At 46.1% G+C, this 23,918-nt stretch overlaps 1 protein-coding gene across 2 annotated transcripts in view; it reads left to right on the plus strand.

Moving 5' to 3' along the window:
- Positions 1–23,918, plus strand: part of arid5b (AT-rich interaction domain 5B) — a 59,542-nt gene that overhangs the window by 11,711 nt on the left and 23,913 nt on the right. For both annotated transcript variants that reach the window (XM_029175492.3, XM_029175493.3), the window contains one exon: positions 13,487–13,717. In XM_029175492.3, the coding sequence (XP_029031325.1) occupies positions 13,487–13,717 (231 nt within the window). The remainder of the gene's footprint in view (positions 1–13,486; positions 13,718–23,918) is intronic.

Below are 23,918 nucleotides of genomic sequence, written 5' to 3' on the forward strand. Positions count from 1 at the left end.
TCCTTTAATTATGTGTTGGTATACTGTAACTGTTCCATGGTTTCGTAGTGGTTGTGCTTGTGGTCCATAACTGTCATATAAATATTTACTTTATTTATTATTATTTCATTTAACAAACTTATAATCGTATAATCCAATTGTGAACAATGTAACTGAATTACAACTTCCACAAATTATAAGCAGAGAGGAAGGTAATCACATATTTCCACAGAGTGATGTATTGGGTTTTGCAGTTATGTAATCTGTAATGTAATTCACTTAATCAGGTAAAGCAAAGCGTCCAGTCAGTTTATCTTGCACTGACGTGAGCATTAGCTCTTCTTTTTACAGTTCAATCCTCCAGGGGTGGCTTGCTGGAGAAGTTTACATTCTGCCCCTCTATCTCTCCCCAGAGAACTGGCCTGATTCTTTTTTTTCATTGCTGCCTACTGAAATTGGTTTCTGGTCGTATACTACGAGGCCGAGCACTGGAGTGCTGTGTCCGCTGATACAGTTTGTTACCGTGTGCAGGGAGAAACACAGAGCCCTGGATGGAAACTAATAATAAGAAACACACAGGACGGTTCTCTGTCTTTTCTGTCCTCAGTTCAAGTGTTGGTAGAAGGCAGCGAAGAAGATTGTGCGTCGAGATGATGCTCGGGATTAGACAAGGTCACAGCTTATGACACAGAAGTTGTTTCTGACTCACCTCGGCGTAGTATCATCTGCGGCTGCTTCATCCCTTGATGCTGTGAGGATCAGAGCTCTCTTAGAAAACATCCAGACAGGAAAAAGTAAACATGCAGGCGGAAGGAATCTACAGCAAATCGAAAAATTGCACCAGCCGCTGCCTGACTTTACTCCTACTGTAACGTGGCACCTATAGCAAAGGAACGGGACACCGGAAATGTCATTATTATTGTGTCTGGTACAAATATTTGTTAAAATACAGTCAAATGTTTGAGTAATAGAACATAAACAGTGGACGACACCCAGCAGGAGCATGCACAGATACAGAAACCGCCTCCTTTGTGTAGCTCTTTGCTAAATGATGAATTGTGAATTTCTTTCATCCAGTGTCTTCCTCAACATTCAATGAAATGTGACTGACGGATTGGAATCCAATATGTGCTCATTAATACCTATGGTGGTTGTCAGTAAAAATGCCCGTATTGATGCTTTTGAGGAATAATGCGTCCAGTCTTACGATCTGATCCCAGAACAGCTTTGCTTTTGTGTATTTTTTTTCGCAGCTGTGAGCGGCACCTCTGCTTCTTCAGTGCACTGCATTGTGGGACTCTTGCGTCCATCAGTCTGAATACAGCCCTTTAGCGAGCACACTTGAGTCTGTGGCTTTTAGCGCCAGCGTTCCGTATAAAAGCGGGGCTTCCTTGAACACGTGATCAGAGCCACAGTTGCGTTGATTGAGCTGGAAGGTGCAGAGTGATATCGCCGGCGTTTCATGATTCTCGCCCACTCGGATAAAACCGCTGGATTTCCCTCTGATCTGTATGCCAGACTTGGCACATATACCCGAGTTGATATCCCAACAATATTTCAGTCGGAACATTTCAATTTGATGGAGAGGGTAGATTCTGTCCCCTTTCAGAGACTGTTCAGAGCGTCCGTGAATGTTTATGCGGGCAGGAGCCGGCGATAAGGAAACAGACAGATGCTGTCTGCTCATGCTTGATTTGTCTTGGTGACAATACAGAACAATATATGGGACTTTGAGTCACTATCGCACATGAAAACGCTTCATGTTTGGACTGCGACGTGGGAAGGAGTGAGCGCTTTCTTGGAAAAGATAAAGGCAGCGCGTTGCGGTGTTACCAGAGTAATGGTATGTTGTGAGTCTGACACAGGAAGAAAGCCATTTTCGAAGACGCGCTGCCACTGTACTCCTCCATTCAGAATATGTGGCAGATTGTATCGTTTGCACTTGTTTGCTTTCCGCCCCTCAAACATATTTGCTTCCCCTTCTGCTTTTTTTTCTGCAGAACTAATTCTGCAAACTGTCCAAAATCCCTTTAGAAGTAATTTAATGGAGTGTTTGTATTGATTATGTGCCTCTCTCCACCCTCCCCTCCTCCTCTCCTCCTCTGGTGTGTGTTATTTTTTTGTACTTTTTGGAGGTGTTGAGGGGTGGGGGTGTGGGGGTGGGGGGTGCCAGTATCTTCTTCATTATCCTCAGACCTGTAGGAGAGAGAATCACAAGCTGTTTTTCCTCACTGATGTGCTCATATCATTAATTCCCTTCTGACTGTGGCCTGGCCGGAAGCCAGAGAATTCTAAATCTGTAAGCAGTAAATTGTGTGCCGGGGTGGAAAAATCTATTAGATGTTCGAGCATGCCTTGAATTTGAATGGGAGAAAGACAGAGAAAGACACAATGTGTGTTAGAGAGAGAGAGATCACCTAACACACAAGATATATCCTGTTATGACTCGCTCTGTAATCAAATTCAGCTCCTTTCGATGGCTATATTCATTAATAATTTGTGTTATTGTATTTCTGGAATGTCACATAATGTGTTTTTCGACTGGCGCAGGGGAGGAGGCGGAATGCTGGTGCATGGTTAAACAAGGAGAATGGCCTCGGAGGAAATGAAGAGCTCCCTCTCTCCATTAGCGCGGTCTGAAACAACAGTTGCGTGTCTCTTCTCTCCATTAGTCAGGTCTGGAGTAACAGCCATGCTATTGATGGGCGCCCTGCCAGGCATAAACAGACAAAAAGGAGTGAGCTTCTTTGATGAAACTTAGAGATATTAATTTTTTATCAAAGAGTTTTTAATGAAATGCTTCAAATGGAGTTTTATCAGAGATTGGGAGCTGATTGGGGAACATTTGCTTTCTCTTCTTAAACAAATTGCCTGCCAGTTCTAGTTAGACTGTGACTCATACTTAAGTGTTACCCAACCGCTCCTTTCTGGAGAGATTTCTAAATTCGTCTTTGTCAAAGCGATGCTCGTTTCAAGTATTACAGCAACATTAATATTTCAATTTTAGAAATGCCATTTGTGCACGTCTGCCTCGCGCGCGTCTTTGTGCCTGACAGTTCCACGCTCTGCCGTCAGATAAATAGATACGGACGATCCTGCGCCGCTCACCAGGCATCGCAGGCGTCACAGATTGTACAATTAATAACTCTGCATATTTTATGAGCGTGCCGGTCCATCTGCTTTATGAATGCATGTAAAACTGTCCTCTTCTGGAAACCCCGTTGAGCGCGTCAAAAGGACATGAAAGTCAAATCAGGATTAAGAAACATATGAGGAAATGTATTAAGTACATTGACTCAGCGACTATTTGGAGGTGTTTTTATAATGATTTGCATTTTAATTTCAATGCATAAGTAATGGCAGAGTGACTGTAGGTACAAGTATATCTAATAAGTTGTCAGTGTGTGGATATAAAGTCATGCATCGCCTCTTTTGTTTAAATAACTCATTTTTCCACCATTTAATACAATAAACACGAGCCGGTCGGTGTCTGAGAACTGTTAACAGATTAAAGCAGGTACCGATATGTTTCATTTGACAGTGGAGTTGACAACGAAAGCGTTGTGTTTGAAGACTGCGCGCTCCGATAATAATATCCTCCGCACACGCATGAGCAAACGTACTCTCCCATTAAAAGCCCATTTAATTCTGCCTTCGCATCACAGCGCTGCAGAAACACTTTCAGTCAGACCTGTGCCAAGGTAAAAATAGCTGCTGCCTCTGATTGCAGATCAACTTCTCAGCATTCGCTTCATATCTGTCATAATGTGTAAGGCAGAACCGATGTAAGAGGGTCACAGAGCCAGGCTGCAGGATATATACTGTAGTACACAGTATGGATGATAGACTCCCAGCCTTGTAGGAATAACATAGTGTTCATTTCACAGCACAGAGGTAATGCATTTTTCCCGCATTGAAAGGTAATTGCAGTGGGAGCTTTGATAGATTCCAGACCTTTGGTGGGAGCCGCGTGCGCTTGCTCACACATACTTCCTCGGGTACATAACTGCTCCTAATGCTTTTATTAAGCCAAAGAAATACAAATGACATAATTTGTATTTGTAAAATATCTCGGTGCAGATGGCGTAATATATTTTTGTTTCTTTGATATATCGAGTGCCAGAGGAGCTGGAAGGAGCGTTTGGCTGCAGACAATAGATCATTGATGCCTCTCTGTCCTCTTTCTCAACCTGTCAGTCCATTTCCTTGTTATGTACTGGCCCGAGGAGCACTTGGCAAAATGAGAGGCATTCAGCCAGTCGTGTTTTTTCCCCTGATTTCCCCCACAGCCATAACTCAGGGAAAAGCTGTTGTTTCTTTGTATGTGTCGGGGAATAATATCTAAAGTTAACAATAGCGGAGCCACAGAATCAGTATGTTCCCAAGTAGGTGCAGCTTTGATTTATGCTGCCGAAGATAATTATTCGACGCGAGAAAGAACATCTGAGGAGACGAGAGTCGACAAACAACAGAAGCCTTTGTCAAATCATTTTCTGTGATTCATGTTTTCATCCTGTCTTTGTATTGTACTTTTATACACGATACAAAACAGTCCTTGGACCAATTTCACAAAATAAAATAGCCAACAGAAGAATAAACAAAAAAAATGGCACAAACAACTGTTATATTCATCTCATACTCAACTGATTGCAAGCGTTTGTGCTTTCCTCTTATTTTTTTGGCATGAGTGACCAATGAACATAAACTTGTTATCGCAGCTAGTCGATATTTACCACTGAAGCTCTTATCTTTCTTGTGCAATGCAACACGGGGCGTCCGCGCACAGTTGGCGCGCTGCATTACAGTGATTACAGCTGCGCTGCTTAAAGCCACATCACGGCGCGTTTCGGCGCGTTTCGAGCCGCGCCGCTCGCAGTTTATCACAATTCACCTGCTTCTTTGGGCCGACGCGTCGCACCAGTCGCGCCCCGGGCCCAGATCTTCATTAGAGCCTTCAGTTAGAATGGAGAATCTGGACTGCAGCGCCCTTTGCATTCCTTGGGTCTGCGCTTGTGTGTTCAATACGCTTCATATCCATAAACAAGACATGTGAACAGATGGCGCTGGTTTTTAATGACATATTGCTATCTGTAAAGTCTCCCTGAAGCCGCAGACTCAAACGTCTCCCCTTGGGGAGCGCGCTGCTCTAGTTGTTATCATCTGCTGCTAATGTCACCCTTTTCTCTGCCACATTGTCAAGTCCTCCAGCGAACGAAACGCAATGTAAATCCAGTATTGTGCTGGATGTAATTATTGAAAAGGGTTCCAGTTGGCTTCACTGTACGGGCTGTTTATTTAAAGCCTTCCCCTCCGTACAGATCTGATGATAGAGGGAGAGACGGGGGAGGGGGAGGGGGGAGAGCTTCTTATATAATGGCAGGAATTCACAATAGAGCAAAGTTGAATGACAGCCCTCCCTCCCTCCCTCCCCCGTCCTCCAAACGTCTTCACCAAACACTCACCCCCTCCCCTCCCTTTCTTATTACAATCTCACCACTGGGAAACATGCCCGTCCCAAATAGCTGCTAGTACGATTCTCTTCCCTCCTCATTCTTTTGCTGAAAACATATCAAATCATGTTTCCTTTTACATCGCACACGCCCCCGAGAAAGAAGTCTGACTCGATAATGAGCGGCCGCTCTTTGAGGAAATGCACACGGCAACTTTGATCTAGAATGGCATGTAATTCCTTGCCTGACCCAATTCCCAATCTACTGATAAGATGTGTGTTTTTTTCCTTCTTGCTGTAACCTTCCTACAGAACCCACTCAAAAGGGGCCGGATTTAAAGCGGAACACGCAGCGACGCCGCACTCTCTCGCGTGCCCCTGTTGTCTCTCGCTCGCGCGCGACCCGTGCGTTCGCAGCGGGACGTGACCGCCGTCCCCTGGGGGGCGGAGCTTTTAGGCTGCGCGCAGGACGGAGAGGAGACAGGTTCACGTGCAGTCCTGCATCAGCCGACACCGATGGCCGCTCAAATTCTCCCCCTCACGGCGTCGGCGCCGTTCAGATTCTTCCTGAACGTCTTCCTTTCCGTGGAATAAGCCCAGGATCCAGCAGTCGCCCCCGTTAGTCAGGAGGTTCGTTAGTCGTCCTCCTGTAGGACTGAACTTTTCCCTTGAACCAACTCTTTCTCGTCACTGTAATAACTGGAAGGGACCTTCGCACGGAGGGGCCGCTCTGATGGCTCATTTGTTCCGAGGCCCCTGTTGTTTTCTGATCGTCAAAAGAACCAATTTGGGCTTTTGACAAGGAGCCCCTCTGAATAATTCCTTCATGTATTACAGGACCTATTAAATGCAAACTTTTCAATCTGGCAATCAATAAGGCAGGCAGCTTTCACTGGCCCCGCGCCAGACACATTAGGGCTGCGAGCAGCGGTTGCTAGGGAGCTGAGCCTGCTCAGGGGAAAGAATGTTTAATGTAATAGAATCACATAAATCAACTGGAGGAAAGTGCTTGTGTTGTTTCTTCTCTTCTTTTCTCTTCTTCCTCTCTCGACTGTTTAACTGAAAACATTGAATATGGGTGTGTTTTTTTTTTCTTTTCAAAATGTGGTGCGCCCCCCCCCCCCCCCCCCCCCCCCCCCCCCCCCCCCGTGAACCGCAAGAACATCTGGGATGGAATTAAGTGGAGGGAAGTTGAATTCTCCCCGTGTTTATGTGTGTGTACACATCTCACCAGTGTGTGTGTGTGTGTGCGTGTTTTTGTATGCATAGCTGTGCGTCCTCCATCCTTGTGCCGCACACTTGAATAAATTGAGGTGAAAATTATATAGACGTTTCTTTTTTTTCCCCCTTTGTCACAGGCCGCTGCCCCACCCTGCCGAAATGAATGAGGCACTTTAGTGCTTTACTATAATTAAGAACAGGAGCCAGCATGCATGGAGGGCTCTCCTCGCTCTCGTTCCATGTATTGTTTTTCTGTTACTCTCCCTTGTAGAGTTTTAATAGCGCGCCTCTCCTATTGTGCCCACGTTGTGAATTTCAAAGGCTGATAGCCCTCATCGGCGCACTGCACCCAACAACCAGAGTCTGTTCACTATCGGATCAGAAAATATGCCAGCGAGCGGCAGATGCGATGAACCCTCATTCATAGTAAGTGCGATCGATTCACCCTCTCCAACCCGTCCTGCGGCGCCGAAGCCGCCCCGCGTTGCATTTGCGAGCTTTCTCGGCTCCAGTCTTTATTTTCGCCGAATTGCAGCTAACAACTGCGCTGCCGTCCCATTTTCCGGCCTCATCTGTTTCTCCGAAATTGCACTCGAGTTAGTTTGGACCCAGGCCTAAACAGCGACCTGCTGAATAACAAAAGCACAGATCCAGGTCTGCCAGTGTCAACACGGCTCTGAATTTACAGTAAAGGTAATTATATATAGTTATGCTTTTCAATATACTATTACAGAATGCTGCTCTTCAGCAGTTGGTCCTTCAGATTGACTGGAGCTGCTGTGATGCTGAGTTTTGAGGGCTTTTTTTCTGTTGAAAACAGCTGCTGGCTCTGTGATGAGACTGAAGCATGGCTCATAAAACCCAAACAATGAACCGAAATAAGCTGAAAGGCTCTGCGGAGCTGTGATAGGTCTTTGTGGCGTTGTCACATTAATTTAATCCATTGTTAATACGAATATGAAACATATGACTAATGCAGCTCTGGCCGGCGCGGCCCAACATGTGACCGCGCGTGAACGTGCGGGTTCTGCTGTCGGGGGCACGGGCTGCAGCTGAAGGCCGGTCGCTGTGTTTGCGACTGATGCGGCGGCGAGCGAGCGGCGCCTGTTATTCCGAGCTCATCCATTAAACAAATGTGAAATATTATTCCACTTCCACCGGCTCCGAGCGGCGGCGGCTAAGCGTTAGCGACACACTGTGTGATTGCCTTGCTTTGTTTTACTCCAGTGTAGTGATTTATTGATGCCGCATCCCCGGCGTGATTAATGTGATTTTGTTTACAGCACAGAGTAGCTTGTAATTAGCGAAATGTTCTAGCACATTTCGTTTCATCCAAGATAGTGTAGTCATTCACAGATCGGACGCGCGGTGAATCACGCAAACGGGGCTAATTTATTTCATTGTTTTATGTAATTCTATATTCGCAGGAAACACAAGGTCGCTGCCTCGCTTTCGCCCGACCGCCCGCCCGTGCACCGCTTCCATTCGGTGTCATTGACAGATGCCGCTCCCTCTTTATTTGGTCAGGTTTCAATAACATGAAACCAACAGCCAGATCGGTCGCCGGCTGCTGCCGCCGCTCGCACGGTCCCCCCTCTCGGACGGGCGAGCGAGGGGAGCGAGCGAGCGAGGGAGGAGGCGGATGAATCAGAGATGTGTTATATATTATAAGAAGAAGCTAAATGGAAACGGGGATCAATACAGAGCAGCGAGGCTGCAGGACGGTGGGAGAATACCAAACAAGCAGCGTCTCCCCCTCTGCTCCGCCAGGGAATCGCTCACTCCCTCGTTTTTGGGGGATGCCTGTTTAAATACGGGAGAGAAACATCAAATATCAAAGTGACACTGTTGGCTCTGGGGTTACGTGCCTCGTCATTTTCTCGCCAACCCCGCAAAAGCAGCGGGGGGGGGGGGTCCAGCAAATTCCTTGGCCAAGCAGATAATGTGGAAATGTTGACAACAGCAAATTTGCACCGAGCGAGTGATTTAAGGGCTGCAGCGGGTGACAGAGAGCATGAGACGCGCGCTTCGGAGCTCTGTCCTGCTCCTCTGTGACAAAGGAAACAAACACGGTCGCCTGGAAGGTCTTGTCAAAGCTTGCGGGCAGCGCGGATATTTTTAAGCTGGGCTGAATGTAAATGACACAGTTTACATGAGTCACATTTACTTTTTAATTAGCCGGTGCAAGATCCTCTTTTAACTGTCAACAGGCCTCATATTACGAGCAGCCTCGCTCCCAACTTTCAAAGCCGCGACAGAAATCGCCCCGCGGAGGCAGAGAATCTCAGACACGCAGCACTAGATCATCCGTTGTGTTTTTCTGTTTTGGAAATTCAACGATATCAATGGTGTTTCATCCAAGAATTCATGCAGCGGAGCAGCTGCTTCAACCACAACTAATGAGTTTCATCTTGTGCTGTATGCGGTATTTCTGGGATTATGACGAGTAATCTATCATCCTTGTTATGGCAAAGACATAGTAACAATTCCTTTGGTCTAATTATCCAAAATATTCTTTATAATATAATACAATGCCACAGCTTGTTCTCATTGGATTTGTTTACACTGCTGTTCCTCTCATATACTGTGTAGAACCGTCCAGTAAAGTAAAGTTGCCTCTTTATTAGCAGCCTGACCTGCTAAAAACCATCATCATGATCATATTCAAGAACTATTTGTGAGCAAACACGTCCAGAAGATAGTTTCACTTCAACATATTTTTATTATGTCGATTATTTTTCATTGATCGAACAGTAATTCCGTTAAATGTGTGAAATTTGGCCAACTAGTGCGAAGAACTCAGCCTTCAGCCCAAAGAGGTGTTGTGACAGCGGCGTCTGTGTGTCATACAATGAGCATATAATTAATTATCATAGGTTGCAGTTCCAGCTCTGCTTTCATTATCTGTCAACGCAAGAAAACTGACTTCAGACCTCCTGATGCTAAATTCAGCGACCCAAAAACAGGCTGGACAGAGAAGTTTTTAATTGTGGGATGACAGACAGGAAACAGAGCCAGATGTTGGGAGCGCGATGATGGATTTCATCATGTATTGCATCAAAAACTTAACTTGCAACTTGGCGGACTGTTGTGAAGCGCCCTTGAACGCACCATCAAAGGGGACATTTAATCCATTCTCGGTGATACATTAGCACATGTACTGTATTATTAGCAAATGCGGAGTCTGGTCGTTAATTTCCATGCCGTTGTGTCAACAGGCTGCTCCGAGCTTGAAGGTGGGATCAGTGGGAAAACGGCACCGTGGAAGTTTGGGGAGGAGGAAAAAGAGCCGCTGGCCTTTTCATTGCTGATGTAGTTGTGTTTTCACATCTTCAATCAATAAGTATAAAAACAAAAGCTTCGCCGGGCTCAGCTCGCCATCGGTACGTCTTGTGTTTTCCATTAACGGAGGTGCTGGAGGAACGATATTGTTGCACCTGAGTGACAGATGTTTGTATACTTGTGTTTTTTGGAAAACCAACACATCGGACGTCCGCGCGCGCGGCGCCTGCGCTTCCCCTTGGGTTCGACTCGTAACAAAGAGCGCGCACGAGTGCTCTTCCTCCGCTGCTGCGCCGCCTTCCTCTGAATAAGTAAAAGAACGAATCCATCCATTTTCTATAATTGTCTTCCAGGCTCAGAGCTGTGCTTCAGCCGCTGCTTTAACCGCTGGTCCTGACCCTGTTGCAGAAGCAGCTCGGTAATTCCCCGAGTCGCGCTCTCGTCATGTAGCGCCTGTGTCTGGAAACGTAGAAACTTCATTCCGCTTTGCATTTGAATTAGCATATTACAAAACAGTTTCCGACATGCTCCTTTAATCTGGGGAATGTTAGTGGGATCGGCTCCGTCCTGTCATCTGGAGACGCACTGAGACTCATTCATGCCTTTGTCACATCCTGGTTACATTATACTGATACAGTTTGTACTCGAGGAGCTCCGTCATCCGTGAGGTGTCTCCAGCTTGAACAAAGTTCTGCTGCCAGATTCCTGAGTAAGACAAGGCGCGTTGGATGTTCACATCAGTCCCGCTTCTTCTTCTCCTTTCAACTAACCATCGCTACAGTTTAGACTTGATGTTGAAATGAATGCAGCCTTTTTTGGGGACTTGGCCGAGCCTCAGTCTGCTGGGATTTATTATTCAAACGCAGCGCGAGCGTTTCTGGTTCTGAAGCAGATCGGCGGCCGTAGATCTAGTTTATGGCGGATAATGCACCTTCATGCTGCTGTGTCCTGTCTGTAGGATTTGGTTATAAACATGTAATTTACAGCTGGTGTGACCCTGAGGCCGTTGCTTTGCGTCTGCATGATGCGTTCAATGTTACAGGTGTAGTAACAAAGCGAGCTGAAAGCGACGCGTGAAATACAGTGAGGTGAAATAAGTCTAACACACAGTCTCTGTGCTTTATCAGCTGTAATCAGCCGGAATTTACTGAATGCTGCTAACGTCAGCTGTCCTGCGGAGCAGTTATGACCCTGACCCTGTTGTAGTTTACGAGGTCAGGCGCTTTACAGCGTGTTCTGAAAATAATCTCCTGCGCCGCAGCTGTTTGATCAGGTCGAGCAGGTAGCGGGAGGAGACAGAGGAGCGACTCACAGGGAAACAAATTGCATAATGCTCTCAAAATGTCTTCCAGCTCTCCAGCGATGCAGCCACAGCCCAAACCAATTAGGAAGCTTACGTAAAGATAAGGACGTCCTTTATTTTGAAAGGTCGGGCTGTAGGAACAAAAGGAATATTTAAAGTGTACACGCGCCCAGTGTGTATTACATGCACGCAGCGACTTTACAACACTGTCGTACAGTTATTAATGCCCCGCAGCTCTCTGCGCAAATTGAATCTAATCAAGTGAAAGGCTGCGAGGGTCCTCGGGAGAAAGAGCAGGTCTGACGGTGACCGCTCACAATAAAATCCCTGACATTTGGAAACAAAGCCGCCGAGTTGTAAGAGCACACGGCGTCTGCGGCAATCTGTGATGAATGTGTGCGTCTGCAGCGAAATATACATGTGCGACAGTTGTGTGTGTTTATACATCTTAGAGCTGTGAGTGTGTGTGTGTGGTTGACTGGTTTTAATAATTCCTTTTGAAGTGCTTGTCATATTGGAGTACAGTGGAACTAATTATGCTGATTGTCAGGAATGCAGCTGCAGTAAATATGTTGTGAGTGACGTCCTTCCTGCCTCGTTTCTGCCGCACATTTCAGCGATTCTATCTGCCTCCCGCCTCCTGAATGCGTTTCTAAAGAAAAAAAATATACGGAACGTGTTCAAAACTGCTTGTTTTGTCTTTTTCGAATGGCAAGGTGAAGCGCTCGCTAGTTAGCCATGCCTGAAATATTAACATACCGGCAGAAATTCCCATGAATGTCGTGTCCAAGGGCTTCGTAAAAGCAGACAGGACAGTGAATAATTTATAGAAAAGTCATGTTTCAAAGTGCCTGAGTCTGTTTCATCAACTGTTGAACCGTGTAGTCGGCTCCGAAAGCTAAAAAATATTAGCACTCGACAACAGGCTATGAAAGCAAGAGAGGCCAAATGAGACACTTAGTGAGTCCAAACAGTGGATTTGTTTGCGTTTGTGTGAGACCAGGTCGCTGCGTTGGGTTCATGCCTCGCGCTTTTATTGCCATATATTCACTGCTGTGCAATAATGTGAAACATGCTTTGAGCAGCGCAGCCATCGCGCTGGGACTTTGAACCCGAGACAGCGTATTTCAACATATTGAATATTCATTTCTATTTTATTGAGCATTGTTATTGTTTTATTGAGCTGATACTTTATGTCCACTGCGTGTGGTTGTGTGGAGACACTGTACACAGAGCAATTGACACAGTGATATTGAATCCAAGACAATTTCCCTAAGGGGACAGTAAAGTGTATCTTGATCTTGATATATTATAGTTGAATTACTATATTGGTTAATCAACAAGCTACTAACAACTAGTTTCACAATTAGGCTATTATTTAATATGGAGATGCCTGACATGCTGCGTTTTGACACTGTGGGACTATTTGTAGACAGAAGGACTCGACTGACTGAGAAATAATGAGAATCTGATCCAACCGCTGATGAAAATGAGAAGTTGCAGGCCGACATTTTGAAACGTGTCAGTTTGTGAAATAAGATGTCGCCCAAAGTTATAACGACGACGAGCGACAAGAGAGACTTAGTCGTGTTTTATGGTAATAGTGTTAAGCTTTACTGATTTTCAGATTTATTTAATTGGCTCATTAAAGTATTTATTCTCTCACAGTTCCATCTGCTGCTGCAACACTAATAATATCTGAACATGTACTCACTTATAGATTATTATATTTCTGTCATGTGGGTGGCAGGAGATGCTTTCTGCTATAATTAAGTGGGAAAGAAAGCTGTTACTTCAGTCATTTACTAAAGGAGCTGCAGTGTGTGGTCTGTGGCATCTAAACACAACCAAGCTTTAATATTTATTTAACATTTAACCTGTGGCTGTTACTGTATAAATCATTCTACTTAATGCTGCTGCACTTAAACAACAAACCTCATAGTCCTGGTATCAGTGAAATCCCTGTACAGTAGTGAATAAGAAGGTCAGTCGTCAGAATGAATGGGCCTCACATTTGTGTAACCACCTGTTCACACCTTCCTTTTGATAATTGCTATTAGTGTGTGTGTGTGTTAAGAAGTTGTCAAGCAACAAAAGCATGAGCGCATAGTTGTTTTTGACATTCCTCTGATTTTAAACAGCGCTTCACGGCATTTCAAACATCCCGCACGGCAAAATTGAATATTGGCATTTTCTAGCGGAGGAATGTGTGCGAGGGCCTTCATAACCCGTGTGTGCGCTGTGTTTTCCAGGCCAGGAGGAGGACGGACGCAAGGTTCTGGTGCTCAGCTACCCGCAGTACTGCCGCTACCGCTCGGTCCTGGCCCGGCTCCGGGAGCAGCCGTCGTCCCTGCTCATCGACCACACGGTGCTGGCGCTGGGCGGCATCGCGGCGCTGGGCGGCAGCACCCGCATCCTGTACTGCCGGGACACCTTCGAGCACGCCGCCCTGCTGCACAACGAGAGCGTCTGCGACGAGTTCGGTGAGATTGGGCCGTTTCGGTTACCAGCGACTGTTTGTTGGAGGGGAAAATGGAGGGTTTGTGGGCCGAGCTGTCCAGTTTGAGCTGCGTGAAACGTTCTTGAGTCCATTACAATTTTAATTTGTTTAAGGGCTTTCCATTAAAATGAAGAGCACAAAAGGGCAAAGGAAAGTTGCCGCCCCCCTAAAAACATCACTAAATCCAAAATGGGAGCGTTTCATGAGCTGAGGAATAAAACGCAGAGGCAAAAGAAGTGCATTTTTCAGATAGTCCAGTGTGTTTCTTAAAAGAAACGCACTGATTTAACACATCAAAGTCTGTTTACAGCTCTCATGGAGTACTGCTGTACTGTATATGTGGGGAAATTAGCATAAAGCCTTTTGTGGCTCCGGAGGGAGTTGCACAAAATCTGATAAATTGCCTAAGTGCCTCCAGGCTGAAGGCTACAATTTGAAAAAGTGAAAATAAAAAATGTGGAGCTGAAGCGCGCCAGACTCGCAGCTCGTCCTCCGCTCGCAGCTCCGGGCTGAATTAACCACAATACAAGCCTCTAAATCTCCCACCGGGCTGTGGCCCAGTTGCATTGTGGGTAGTGTAGGCACCAGCTCTGACGAGGAAGGACACTGAAAACTTCAAAGTCAAGAAGTGTTCATAATGAAAACTAGCTGATCAGATCTTTGATGCTTTTCATTTGCGATGCATGAGACGCGGCTGATCTCCTCCCAACGTCACTGTTTTTGCTTATACGATAACTCCTCTGTTTGTTCTGTTCCACCTTTAATTTCCCACATGGTTTAAATCCATCTAAACAGGACCGGCTCTGTTTAGTTCAGTTAATTATGACAAAACAGGAATTTAATATATTCGAGTTGAACTTCGTTTTGGGTCTGCTCGTCCTCAGAGGGGTCTCCTCTGTTTATGAGCACTAGTGACCGTCGCCCTGACATTCCCAGTCACACCTATGAAAAGCATTCTGTGGTTCAATGAGGAATTTTGAGGTGCTGGAACATGTCTATTTGCCATTCGCTGTTCTTTTTCCCCCCGCCGCCCGCCAATCCGCGCATTTTATTAACCCCGAGTGGAGATAAAACAAAAGAACAACGTGATTCATCTCTTTCTATTTCCTGCGCTCGGCGGCACAGTGGGGCTCAGCGTGCCTTTGTGCAGCATCGTTTTGACATTCACTGGAACAGCTCCTCTGGTCAAAAGTGATTGTTTTTCTTTTCCTGTAAATTTGCCAGTGGGTAATTGCGTTTTAAGAGAGCAGCAGAGGTGAGACCAGAAGGGAAAACTGTTTTAGGCATAGGAAAATAAGTTATGAATAGTAACGCTAACATCCTGTGGCTGCTGTTGCTCATTCACTTGGCTCAATAATGCCATTCCTTTGTGAGCCACATTTAAGCTAAAGGTTTATTTTCAGAGCCTCGGGGAGTTCTACTTTTTTTGACTACAGCACTAAGATTTCTAATGTTATTCACACAGAGTTTTACTAGGGTTGAAGCAGGCTTTTATTTCTGCTTGGATTGCTGCTAGGAGACTTGGTTGTGATTTGTTTCAAAATAGCAGAGCTAAGTAATTTCCTTGACTCTGAACTACGGCCTCAGGGGCGTCTTACTTATAGACGCACAAAAACACAACACGAATGTTTGCACATACGCGCGCGCGTGCTAGAAACATACACAGCTGCTGAGTAAAGTCCTCCTGCCATTTACAGGCTCGCAGTATAAAAACGCAGCCATAAACGACATATTAAACCCACCTTTATTAGGATAAATACCAGCACCGTGGACGCGTAAGAAGTAATACTGCACAGCTGTGAAATATTAAAAAGTTTTAAATTGATCTGGGGAACAATTTGAGGACTTTTTCTATGCTTCCCTCAATGCTAATTCTGACCTTTTGCATGCAGCCAAATGTGCCGTGGCACTTCTAATAGGCGTCCGTCTTGTCGAGGCTAATTCATGAAAGTGTGTCAGTCCACCTCAGGGAGTAGACGAGCGCGAGGGCTCGGCAGAAATAGCAACAATAGCGCTGCCGCGGAGCTTGTAGTGGTGGGAGGTCGCTGCCGTAGTGGTTGTTTACACGCACGCTGGGTTATATGAGACCAGCAGCTTTCCTGGACCTCGCCAGCCAGTCAGCGTCTTTATTATTATGTAATAATAATGTTCTTTTTTAGCCGGTGTCTCTGACCCACAGTGCTCGGTGATGTAAGGTCCTCCCTGCTTCCACGCTGCTTCATGTACAGTAGCTACAGTACAGTTGGTCGGTTCCGGCCCGGTCGCCCGACCCGCCGGCGCCGCCGCGCTCACGTTCTGTCAGCGTGGACGGATCGCGGCCGCTGCTCCACCCCGATCGGATGGAGTGTAATATGAGCGGCGTCATGATGCTCTCGTAATGAATACAAAAAGCAAACTCTTATATAAGGCCAACAATAAAAGAAGGTGTTACATACTCTACTGTACTATAATAATATTGGCACTACTGAGGCTGCTTGGCTGTGAGGAGAAGCCAGGAATAGTTTGAGTGGGCAAGGCCTTTGCAGAGCTGAATAGCAGATGACAAGGTTCAAGGTTTACTTATTTAGATAAATATTACACACATTAATTTGGCAGGGAGGCGACATGTTCCACAAAGCGCTGACATAAATATTTGTGCGCTCGTAGTGTATTTAAAGGCGACTCCTTCGCTTTCCACCTGGCGCCAGCTCGGTTCGGATGCTCCCAGAGCTCCTTGAGGGGAGAATTATGAGCAACATTTTTCCCGTTTTCCCCGCGATTCCGGAGATGCGCTGACCTCCCTCCTCCCTCCCTCCTCCCTCCCTCCCTCCCTCCCTCCCTCGTTCCGCCCCCTTCGGAAACCTAACATTCCTTGTGTGCACACGGCTTAAATCAACAGCATTTTGAAAGTTAGTGAGGCAATCGTGTTTGAGGCAAAGCATTTGAGACGACTCGCCCTCCCCTCCTCCCCTCGCTCCTCTCTCATTTGTCCTACATTTCCCAGGTTTCTTTATTTGGCTCAGAAACTGTATATTTCATGCACAGCCCTGTGTTGTGTGTGTGTTTTTTATCTCCCTCACTCAGTGCTGGTTTGATTTTTATTAAAAGGAAACATTTCCAGCGCAATCCTTTGGAATCCTTTTTTTGTAATCCTCCAGGGGGGTGGGGGTGGGGGTGGCGGGGTATAAAAACAATTTATTGCTTCACTATATTAACATTGTCCAGATGCACTGATCACAAACAGAATTTCACAGTCTATTTTGGTACTTTGGTCCATGTACGGCTGAAATTGGTGGCGCTTTGTGTGTGTTTGCGGGAGTCAGAGCTCGCTGCATCTGCTTATGAAGGGGGGGGGGATGCTTCTCCGCTCATTCATCTTGTCACTGAAAACTGTGTTAGAGAACAAGGCATGAAAGAGGAGTTGTTCCCTGCAGCGGCGCTGAGCTCGCGTCCTGATAGCATCTCTAAAAGCAGCTCGCCTGATTGGGCCGGGTCACCGCATGAGCGTACAGTACAGTGCGGCGCTGCATGATGTCATTGTTTCCACAACTTGAAGCACTTTGTTGCCGGGCTGTTTTAAACACGACATCAGATTACATGAAATATGCACGCGCCGATAGAAGCCGCTCCGCGACGGCTCCGTCTGTTAATGCAACGGGCAAATTGTTTCCCCGTCTCCTCGGCCGATTTGCCAGATTTGCCCATGAATTTTTCATCCTCCGTATGTCACGGCACTGTATACACAATAAATGAGGAAGAGGACATGTTGTAGTGTAAGTCAGATTTCATAATGGGGACTGTGTGTAGCCTGAGTGATCCTGACGTACTGTATCCACGGCCTCTCGTCGGCCTCCGGGCTTTTTTACTGGTTCACCGTGAAACCACGCTGCTTAGCGCAGTGGGAGCGAGGGGAGGGGGGGGGGCGTCTTATTTATTGCTCTACCTTGTACTCACAGCGAGAACTGATGCCACCGTGCTATTTTCAGTAAAAGCACATCCTTCCACTGGCATCAGCAGCATTAACTTGTGGGCTGAAAAACACCCAGTCTTCCTGATTATCCCTATTATGTCATCCACAACACAGCGGCTCCGCACCCGCCGCTCCTCGCCGCTCCTCGCCGCTGCTTATCTGTGCTTAGCAAACAGCGCAGACAGATAAAGAAGCCTCCGGCCACAGGCGAGGAGCTCTTCAGATGTCCTGACCTGTTGGATAAAGTGCAAAGGTTCCTCAGAGATGTGCTGATGGAGGATAATTGAGCAGCTTTACTCCAGTTAAAGATCACACCAGTGGCTTTAAACCTTGTATTCAATGCAAATCACATGAATGCATCAAGGCCCAACCCCCTAATACCTTTCAAAACACGCATGCAGCTGTTGAAATCTCATCTTACTCACCTTCACGTGTTGTAACATCTCAGTACATGTACATGAGGCTGTTGTTGGCCCCCTGATGGTCGGACGAGGCGCCTGCAGCCTCGAGGAATAAATGCAGCTCAAAGCTATTGCAATGGCCTCTACTGTTCACTTTCTATTGAAAAATGTATTATGTGAAATTACTTTATTCGCTCAGTTTATCCAATTAATTAATTACTTCATCAAATATTGAAATATAAATAAATTGCAATCATAAACATTCCCATATTTTGCTTTGTCTTAAAACTCGCCTCTGAATGTTTTACACTGATTATTACAACACATAACTAACAGTTTGCATGTTTATGGATCCATAGTAAAACATTTCGTCATCTCCTTATCATCGCTGTTGTGAAATATGTCCCCGTTTCTGCCTTTATGGATCCTCCTACATACAGGGTTTTCACTTCCTCTAAATGGAAACAATTTACATTTTTTTCTCATTAGATACGTGGTTTTCTTCAGGGTTTCGTTTTCTCTCCACTCATTGTAGTTCGCGAGTACAGTGGATGTTTTTGTTAGCGACCTCAGATTTATGAGAGTCCTTGACTTCGCAGCCAGGGACAGTTTCCTGGCTGCGCCTGAAAGCGCTGAAGCTGAAACATAGAGTGTGTTGTAACACGATGATGATGTAGTTCGCTGGAAGGTGACAAATCCATTAAACATGCAGTTATTGTAATAATAACATCTCAAAGTAAATAAAACACCGTGCGGGTCATAACTTGTTCTCCAGTGGTGAGTGATTAACAATAATTTACCAGCACTGGAACTGAAGCTGAGGCGTTGTTCTCTGAAGCAGTCGTGTCATTTAGAAACTGATAAACTTTGGCTGACGTTGTTAAATTCTTCCGGGACACCGTGACCTGACTCACAGGGACTGCACTCACTGCCGACGCCGTGGGTTTGCAGCTGGAATGGGGACCCACTGGAACCCAGATGTGGGTCGTGATGCGGCTCCTGTTGCCGCTCGGACCCAACGCGTGGCGCTGAGTCGGCGCCGGCGTTGACGGAGCGCGTCCCCGTCGGCGCCGGCTGCAGGTGGAGGCTTGTTGTCGCTGAGGAGCGCTCGTGTGACGTGGGCGACGCCACGCGCCGCTGCCACTGTAGCCGACGTGGGGGTTTTTACTGTACGCGCCGCTTTCTGCTGTTTTACGCTTCCTGCATTGAACGGCGTCACTGCTTTGAACAGCAGCTTCTTCCCCTCGCTGCTAATGGAAGCGGATGATGCGTAGCTAGTTGTTTACTGATTGTTTGTTTGTTTGTTTGTTTCACTCCCTTAATCCCTGAAATGTAAAACATTAGCATATCGCACAAAGAGGAAAAAATTAACTATTGGCCTGTTTGGTTTTAGTGATGATGATTATTTATAATCACTGCAGCTTATTGCTGTGGAGCTTTCCAAAATGATAAAGTCCCTCTGATTGGGCTCATTGGCCGACTCAATCCCATCAAGTGTAACTAGAGCATGATGTATTAGAATACATATGTTTTATTGATGTATGGGCCTCATGTTTATCCTAGCATTCATTTATTTATAGGTCGATGCTGTGATTTTTTTTCTTCCAGTAATGAATAGGATAAGCCTTGAAGCTTATCCACTGCTCCCTTTCATCTCTCCCTCCCTCCCTTTCTCTCTCCTCCCGTTCTCTCCATCTCCCCCTCCCCTCTCTCTCTCTTTCTCTCTTTCTCTCTCTCTCGCTCGCTCTCTCTTTCCAAAAGCCAAATTGAAATACTGTATTTTTTAAAGCTCCAGTCCCACTGAGTTGTTGCTGCAGTCTGTCAGTATCAATGATGTGGAAGCGTTTGAAGGTTATCCTGTTCTTAGCAAACCCTGCACGTTATGTAACTTTGACTCTGTCTTACATTTGGCACTCTCCAAACAGGGGAGTGTGTATTTGGGACAGTCCCTCTGCGTGCTCTTAACATTTCTTTCCAAAATGGGATTTATTTTTTAATTTCCTCGGCTGGAACAATAGCCAATAAAAGCTACTTGCCAACACTCGGGTACAAGTGAAAGCTAAAAAGTAACATGTTGACTTGATACGTACAGGCCTTATTGTGTTGTAGCTGATTTGTTTTATTTCTGCCTTGACAGCAAAGCAGCGTTGTGAGTTATTACAGATTAAACACACACAGACGTATTGTGCCTTTGTTAGACTGTAACCAACACCAAATAGTTTTGTCCTTATGTAATTACTTAGTGTGTGCGCGTGTGTGTGTGCGTGTGTGTGCATGTGTGCGTGTGTGCGTGTGTATGTGTGTGTGCGTGTGTTTGTGTCAGTGGATCAAGGTGAAGCTTAAACCCAGCCTTACTCATAAGTGCTTAACATCATGAGACAATCACATGAGGTGGAAAGAAAGAAACACAGGGAGAGGGAGAGAGAGAGGGAAAGAGAGAGGGAGAGAGAGGGAGAGAGAGGAGGAGGAGGAGGAGAGACTACTGGAGCAGAGATATGATGGAATCCATTTCTTTCTGTAATTACTTCATATTTTGACTATAAATTGGGTTTGTGAAATTTCTCTTGTAAAACATGTAACACTGTGACAGCGAACCATAATTATCTATTTACTTAGTAAATGGAAAGCTCGAGTCAACAGCCTTTATGAGTTTGCGCAGTGGTAAAGTACACACATTCACACCCCGGTCGAAACACACACCCCGATGAATCCGATGAGAATGATTTTATAATCCGTCGCAATAATAAACTTCTTTGAACAGTTTAATTGGCTCTTCCTGGAACGGCACGGCTTCGCTTCATTTGATCTGATGAAAGAGTAATGTTGCTTCTCCCCAGGGGGAGCATGCACAACGGCGCACAAATAATGAATTAAGAACACTACCTCCCTTTCTGTCCAAATGACGGCTGTAATAAAGCAGCAGCGTTCACGCCGCGCTTACACCCGTTTCCCCCTAAACCACTTTCATGTTTACTCGCTTGTGTGTTTAATTTTCAGAGCTTGTTTAAAGTACAAATGATCCCGGTTCCTGGAAGGGTAATGGATTGCGGTCACATGGAAATTGATTATCATCTGAAAGCGCTATTGTTGTTGTTGTTGTTGTCGTCGTTGGAAACGCCTGGCACGCCGCCAGACGCATTCCTCGCGTGTGATTGGGTGAAAAGTCACACTTGTGGCGCGGCTCCAGACGTGGCAGCGCACGGATCGGCCCGCGTGGCACGGAGTGAAACCTGATTTGATGGCATCTGGTGCATGTAAAGGGGGAATCTGACGGAGACGAGCACGGGGGGGAATATGTGGAATTGGATCTGACAAAGTCACGTTGGGGGGGGGGGGGTCCCCTCTCCACAGAGCGTAGTGGCAGTGACAGTGTGAATGGAGAGTCTGTGTAGAGCAACGGTGAGCTCGCAGAAATGAGCTCATCACTGGCGCATACATCATGTATGAGCACATACACGCGCTCACACGCTGCCTCAATGCTGCGATGGTGGAAATATTCCACTTCCACATCCATGAGCTAATTGTAATCCCTGTAACATACCTGGTCCTGAAGGCAAACCAAAACCATAACCCTCAACCTCAACAAAATCATCCTCAATTTCATCCCTGAAAATCTCTTTCGATAGTTTGGCTTGGCAGGAAGTCCCCCTCTCTCTCTCTCTCTCTCTCTCTCTCTCTCTCTCTCTCTCTCTCTCTCTCTCTCTCTCTCTCTCTCTCTCGCTCTTTCTTGCTCTCTCTCTCGCACACATTTTGACAGAGCTCCAGATGGTAAACGACTGATTTACACAATTGTATAAGTACACAGTAAAACCGTGGCGAAGTATTTTTAATGTCTGCGTAAACACACACCGGGATGCTGGGATGTGGGCTTGTCTCCATGGCAACGCCAGCCGGAGCGTGCCCGGCCTAGCGTTTTGACAGGTTCTCCTGATGATGATTGATAATTACTACCTGACTTGTTGTGCCCGTCTCCACAAACATATGGCGGGAGCTGCCCTCCGTCATATATCTGCCAAAATGTTCCCTTTTCTGATAATAGCTTTTTAATGTTGCATTTTGTTGTGCATGCATAGCAATCACCCCACCCAGCGCCTAACCACTCCCCCCCCCTCTCTTTGTAATTACATTTGCTGCCGCTCACATAGTTATTACAGAAAGGGAAGAGAAATAGATAGGAGAAGCAGGAGAGTGGGAGAAAGTCAAAAGGAGGCGGAGGAGGGTCGGGGGAAGAATTGATTTCACTTTGAATTGATGTGTTCCTCCCAGTGCTGCTGGATTTAAATTTGACAAATCGTCAGGATTAACACAAAGAAGAGCATTTTTACAATATAGTCACATATTAGAATATAAACAGCAGATAATGGGCAGCGCGGTGGGCTGCGGGGTAAAATGACAAGCGAGACTCTTATTCCATAACCGTGCACACAGTGTTTTATTGTAAAGTGTGTTTTATGCATAAAACTCATATTTGGCTGCAATTGGAACCAATCTTGTTATATGCACAGAGGCCATCGAGGAGGACGTCAGTCCATAAACATGATTTATCTACTGTGCATCTGCGGATGCATTAGCATAGACCTTCTATTCTGCATCTTATTACCTGACTGTGCTGAAAGCTTAGACTTTAGCTCTGACCAGCATTTTAAACCTCAGCCAAACTCCAGATTATTGAAGGGGCCTCGCTCTCTTTATTTGGCCTTATTAGGTCGTGGTCCTCTAAAAGCAACAACCCGGCTTACAACATGAAACATGTACATTTGGCCTTTCAATATTTGCAGGATGTGCAGGTACCCTGTTTTTTTTTCAGTTTTTTATTGCCTTAAGTGACCTGCACTTCCAGGAACATCATAAGAAACACTCTCTCGCCCATTGTCTTGGATTTGGGCGACTCAAATCAAATGAACTCATTAGAGTACCTGGTTTTACATGTCTGCAGCGACGCCCGGTCCGCCAGCGCCGCTTCATTTAATGTGCGGCGCACCTGCAGCCGGCGGGAGCACCGCCGGTTCTAATGCTGTGCGATTGAGGTCTGCCACAGGCTACCGCTACAGACAGGCTCTGTGAAGGAGATAATGATGCATGCACACACAGCTGTCACTCAGCCGGCTGAAGGGACTCGTCTTTGAGGGAAATAAAAACAGACTGCAGCCCAAATAATGCAGTATTTGTGTAGGAAATGATGGGTTCGGGAAATAGAGTGGAACGAGGTGTCAGAGCTGCTGCAACAAGGAGAGAAGATCTGGTGAGAAACTCCCCAGACCAGAAAATCTCACCTGGATTCCCGTCTTTGAGGAGTTTGTGTCCAGTGAGGACATAAAGGTCCACTAAGCTGCAACCAGATCTTATTGCAATAACAACCATGCTACATTTATTTAGGGCTTTTCCACACCATAATAATTATGCTGTCGTCGTTATTGGATACAGCATGTTTATATGAAGCCTATCTCAACAATAACAAGGCATCGACTGTGTGCAGAGTAATTCTGTGTCTGTGCAAATGAAACCGGACACGACCGGCACATTGTTTAGATTTTACGACCCCACAATAAATCCCATTCCTTTCGGCCGCGGGCAGCTGGTCCAACTGTAAAAAACAAATGTGCCCGCTCCTCTGTACACACACCTGTTCAGCGTGCACTAAGTGAACACGGGAGAGCTGGTAGCGGCTGAAACGCCCCCTTTATCACCCGGGCCAGCGCCGGACCCGGCCGAGGCTGGAGGCACCGGCCTGACGCTGCCATAAAGCGCCGGTACCTCCCTGTAGCTGCTTTTATAGGGTAATAATATGCCTAGCAGTGGGAAGATAAATCCAGTCTAATGGAGGAATCAAAGCT

The sequence above is a fragment of the Betta splendens genome, chromosome 15, assembly GCF_900634795.4.
Source record: "Betta splendens chromosome 15, fBetSpl5.4, whole genome shotgun sequence".
NCBI lineage: Eukaryota > Metazoa > Chordata > Actinopteri > Anabantiformes > Osphronemidae > Betta > Betta splendens.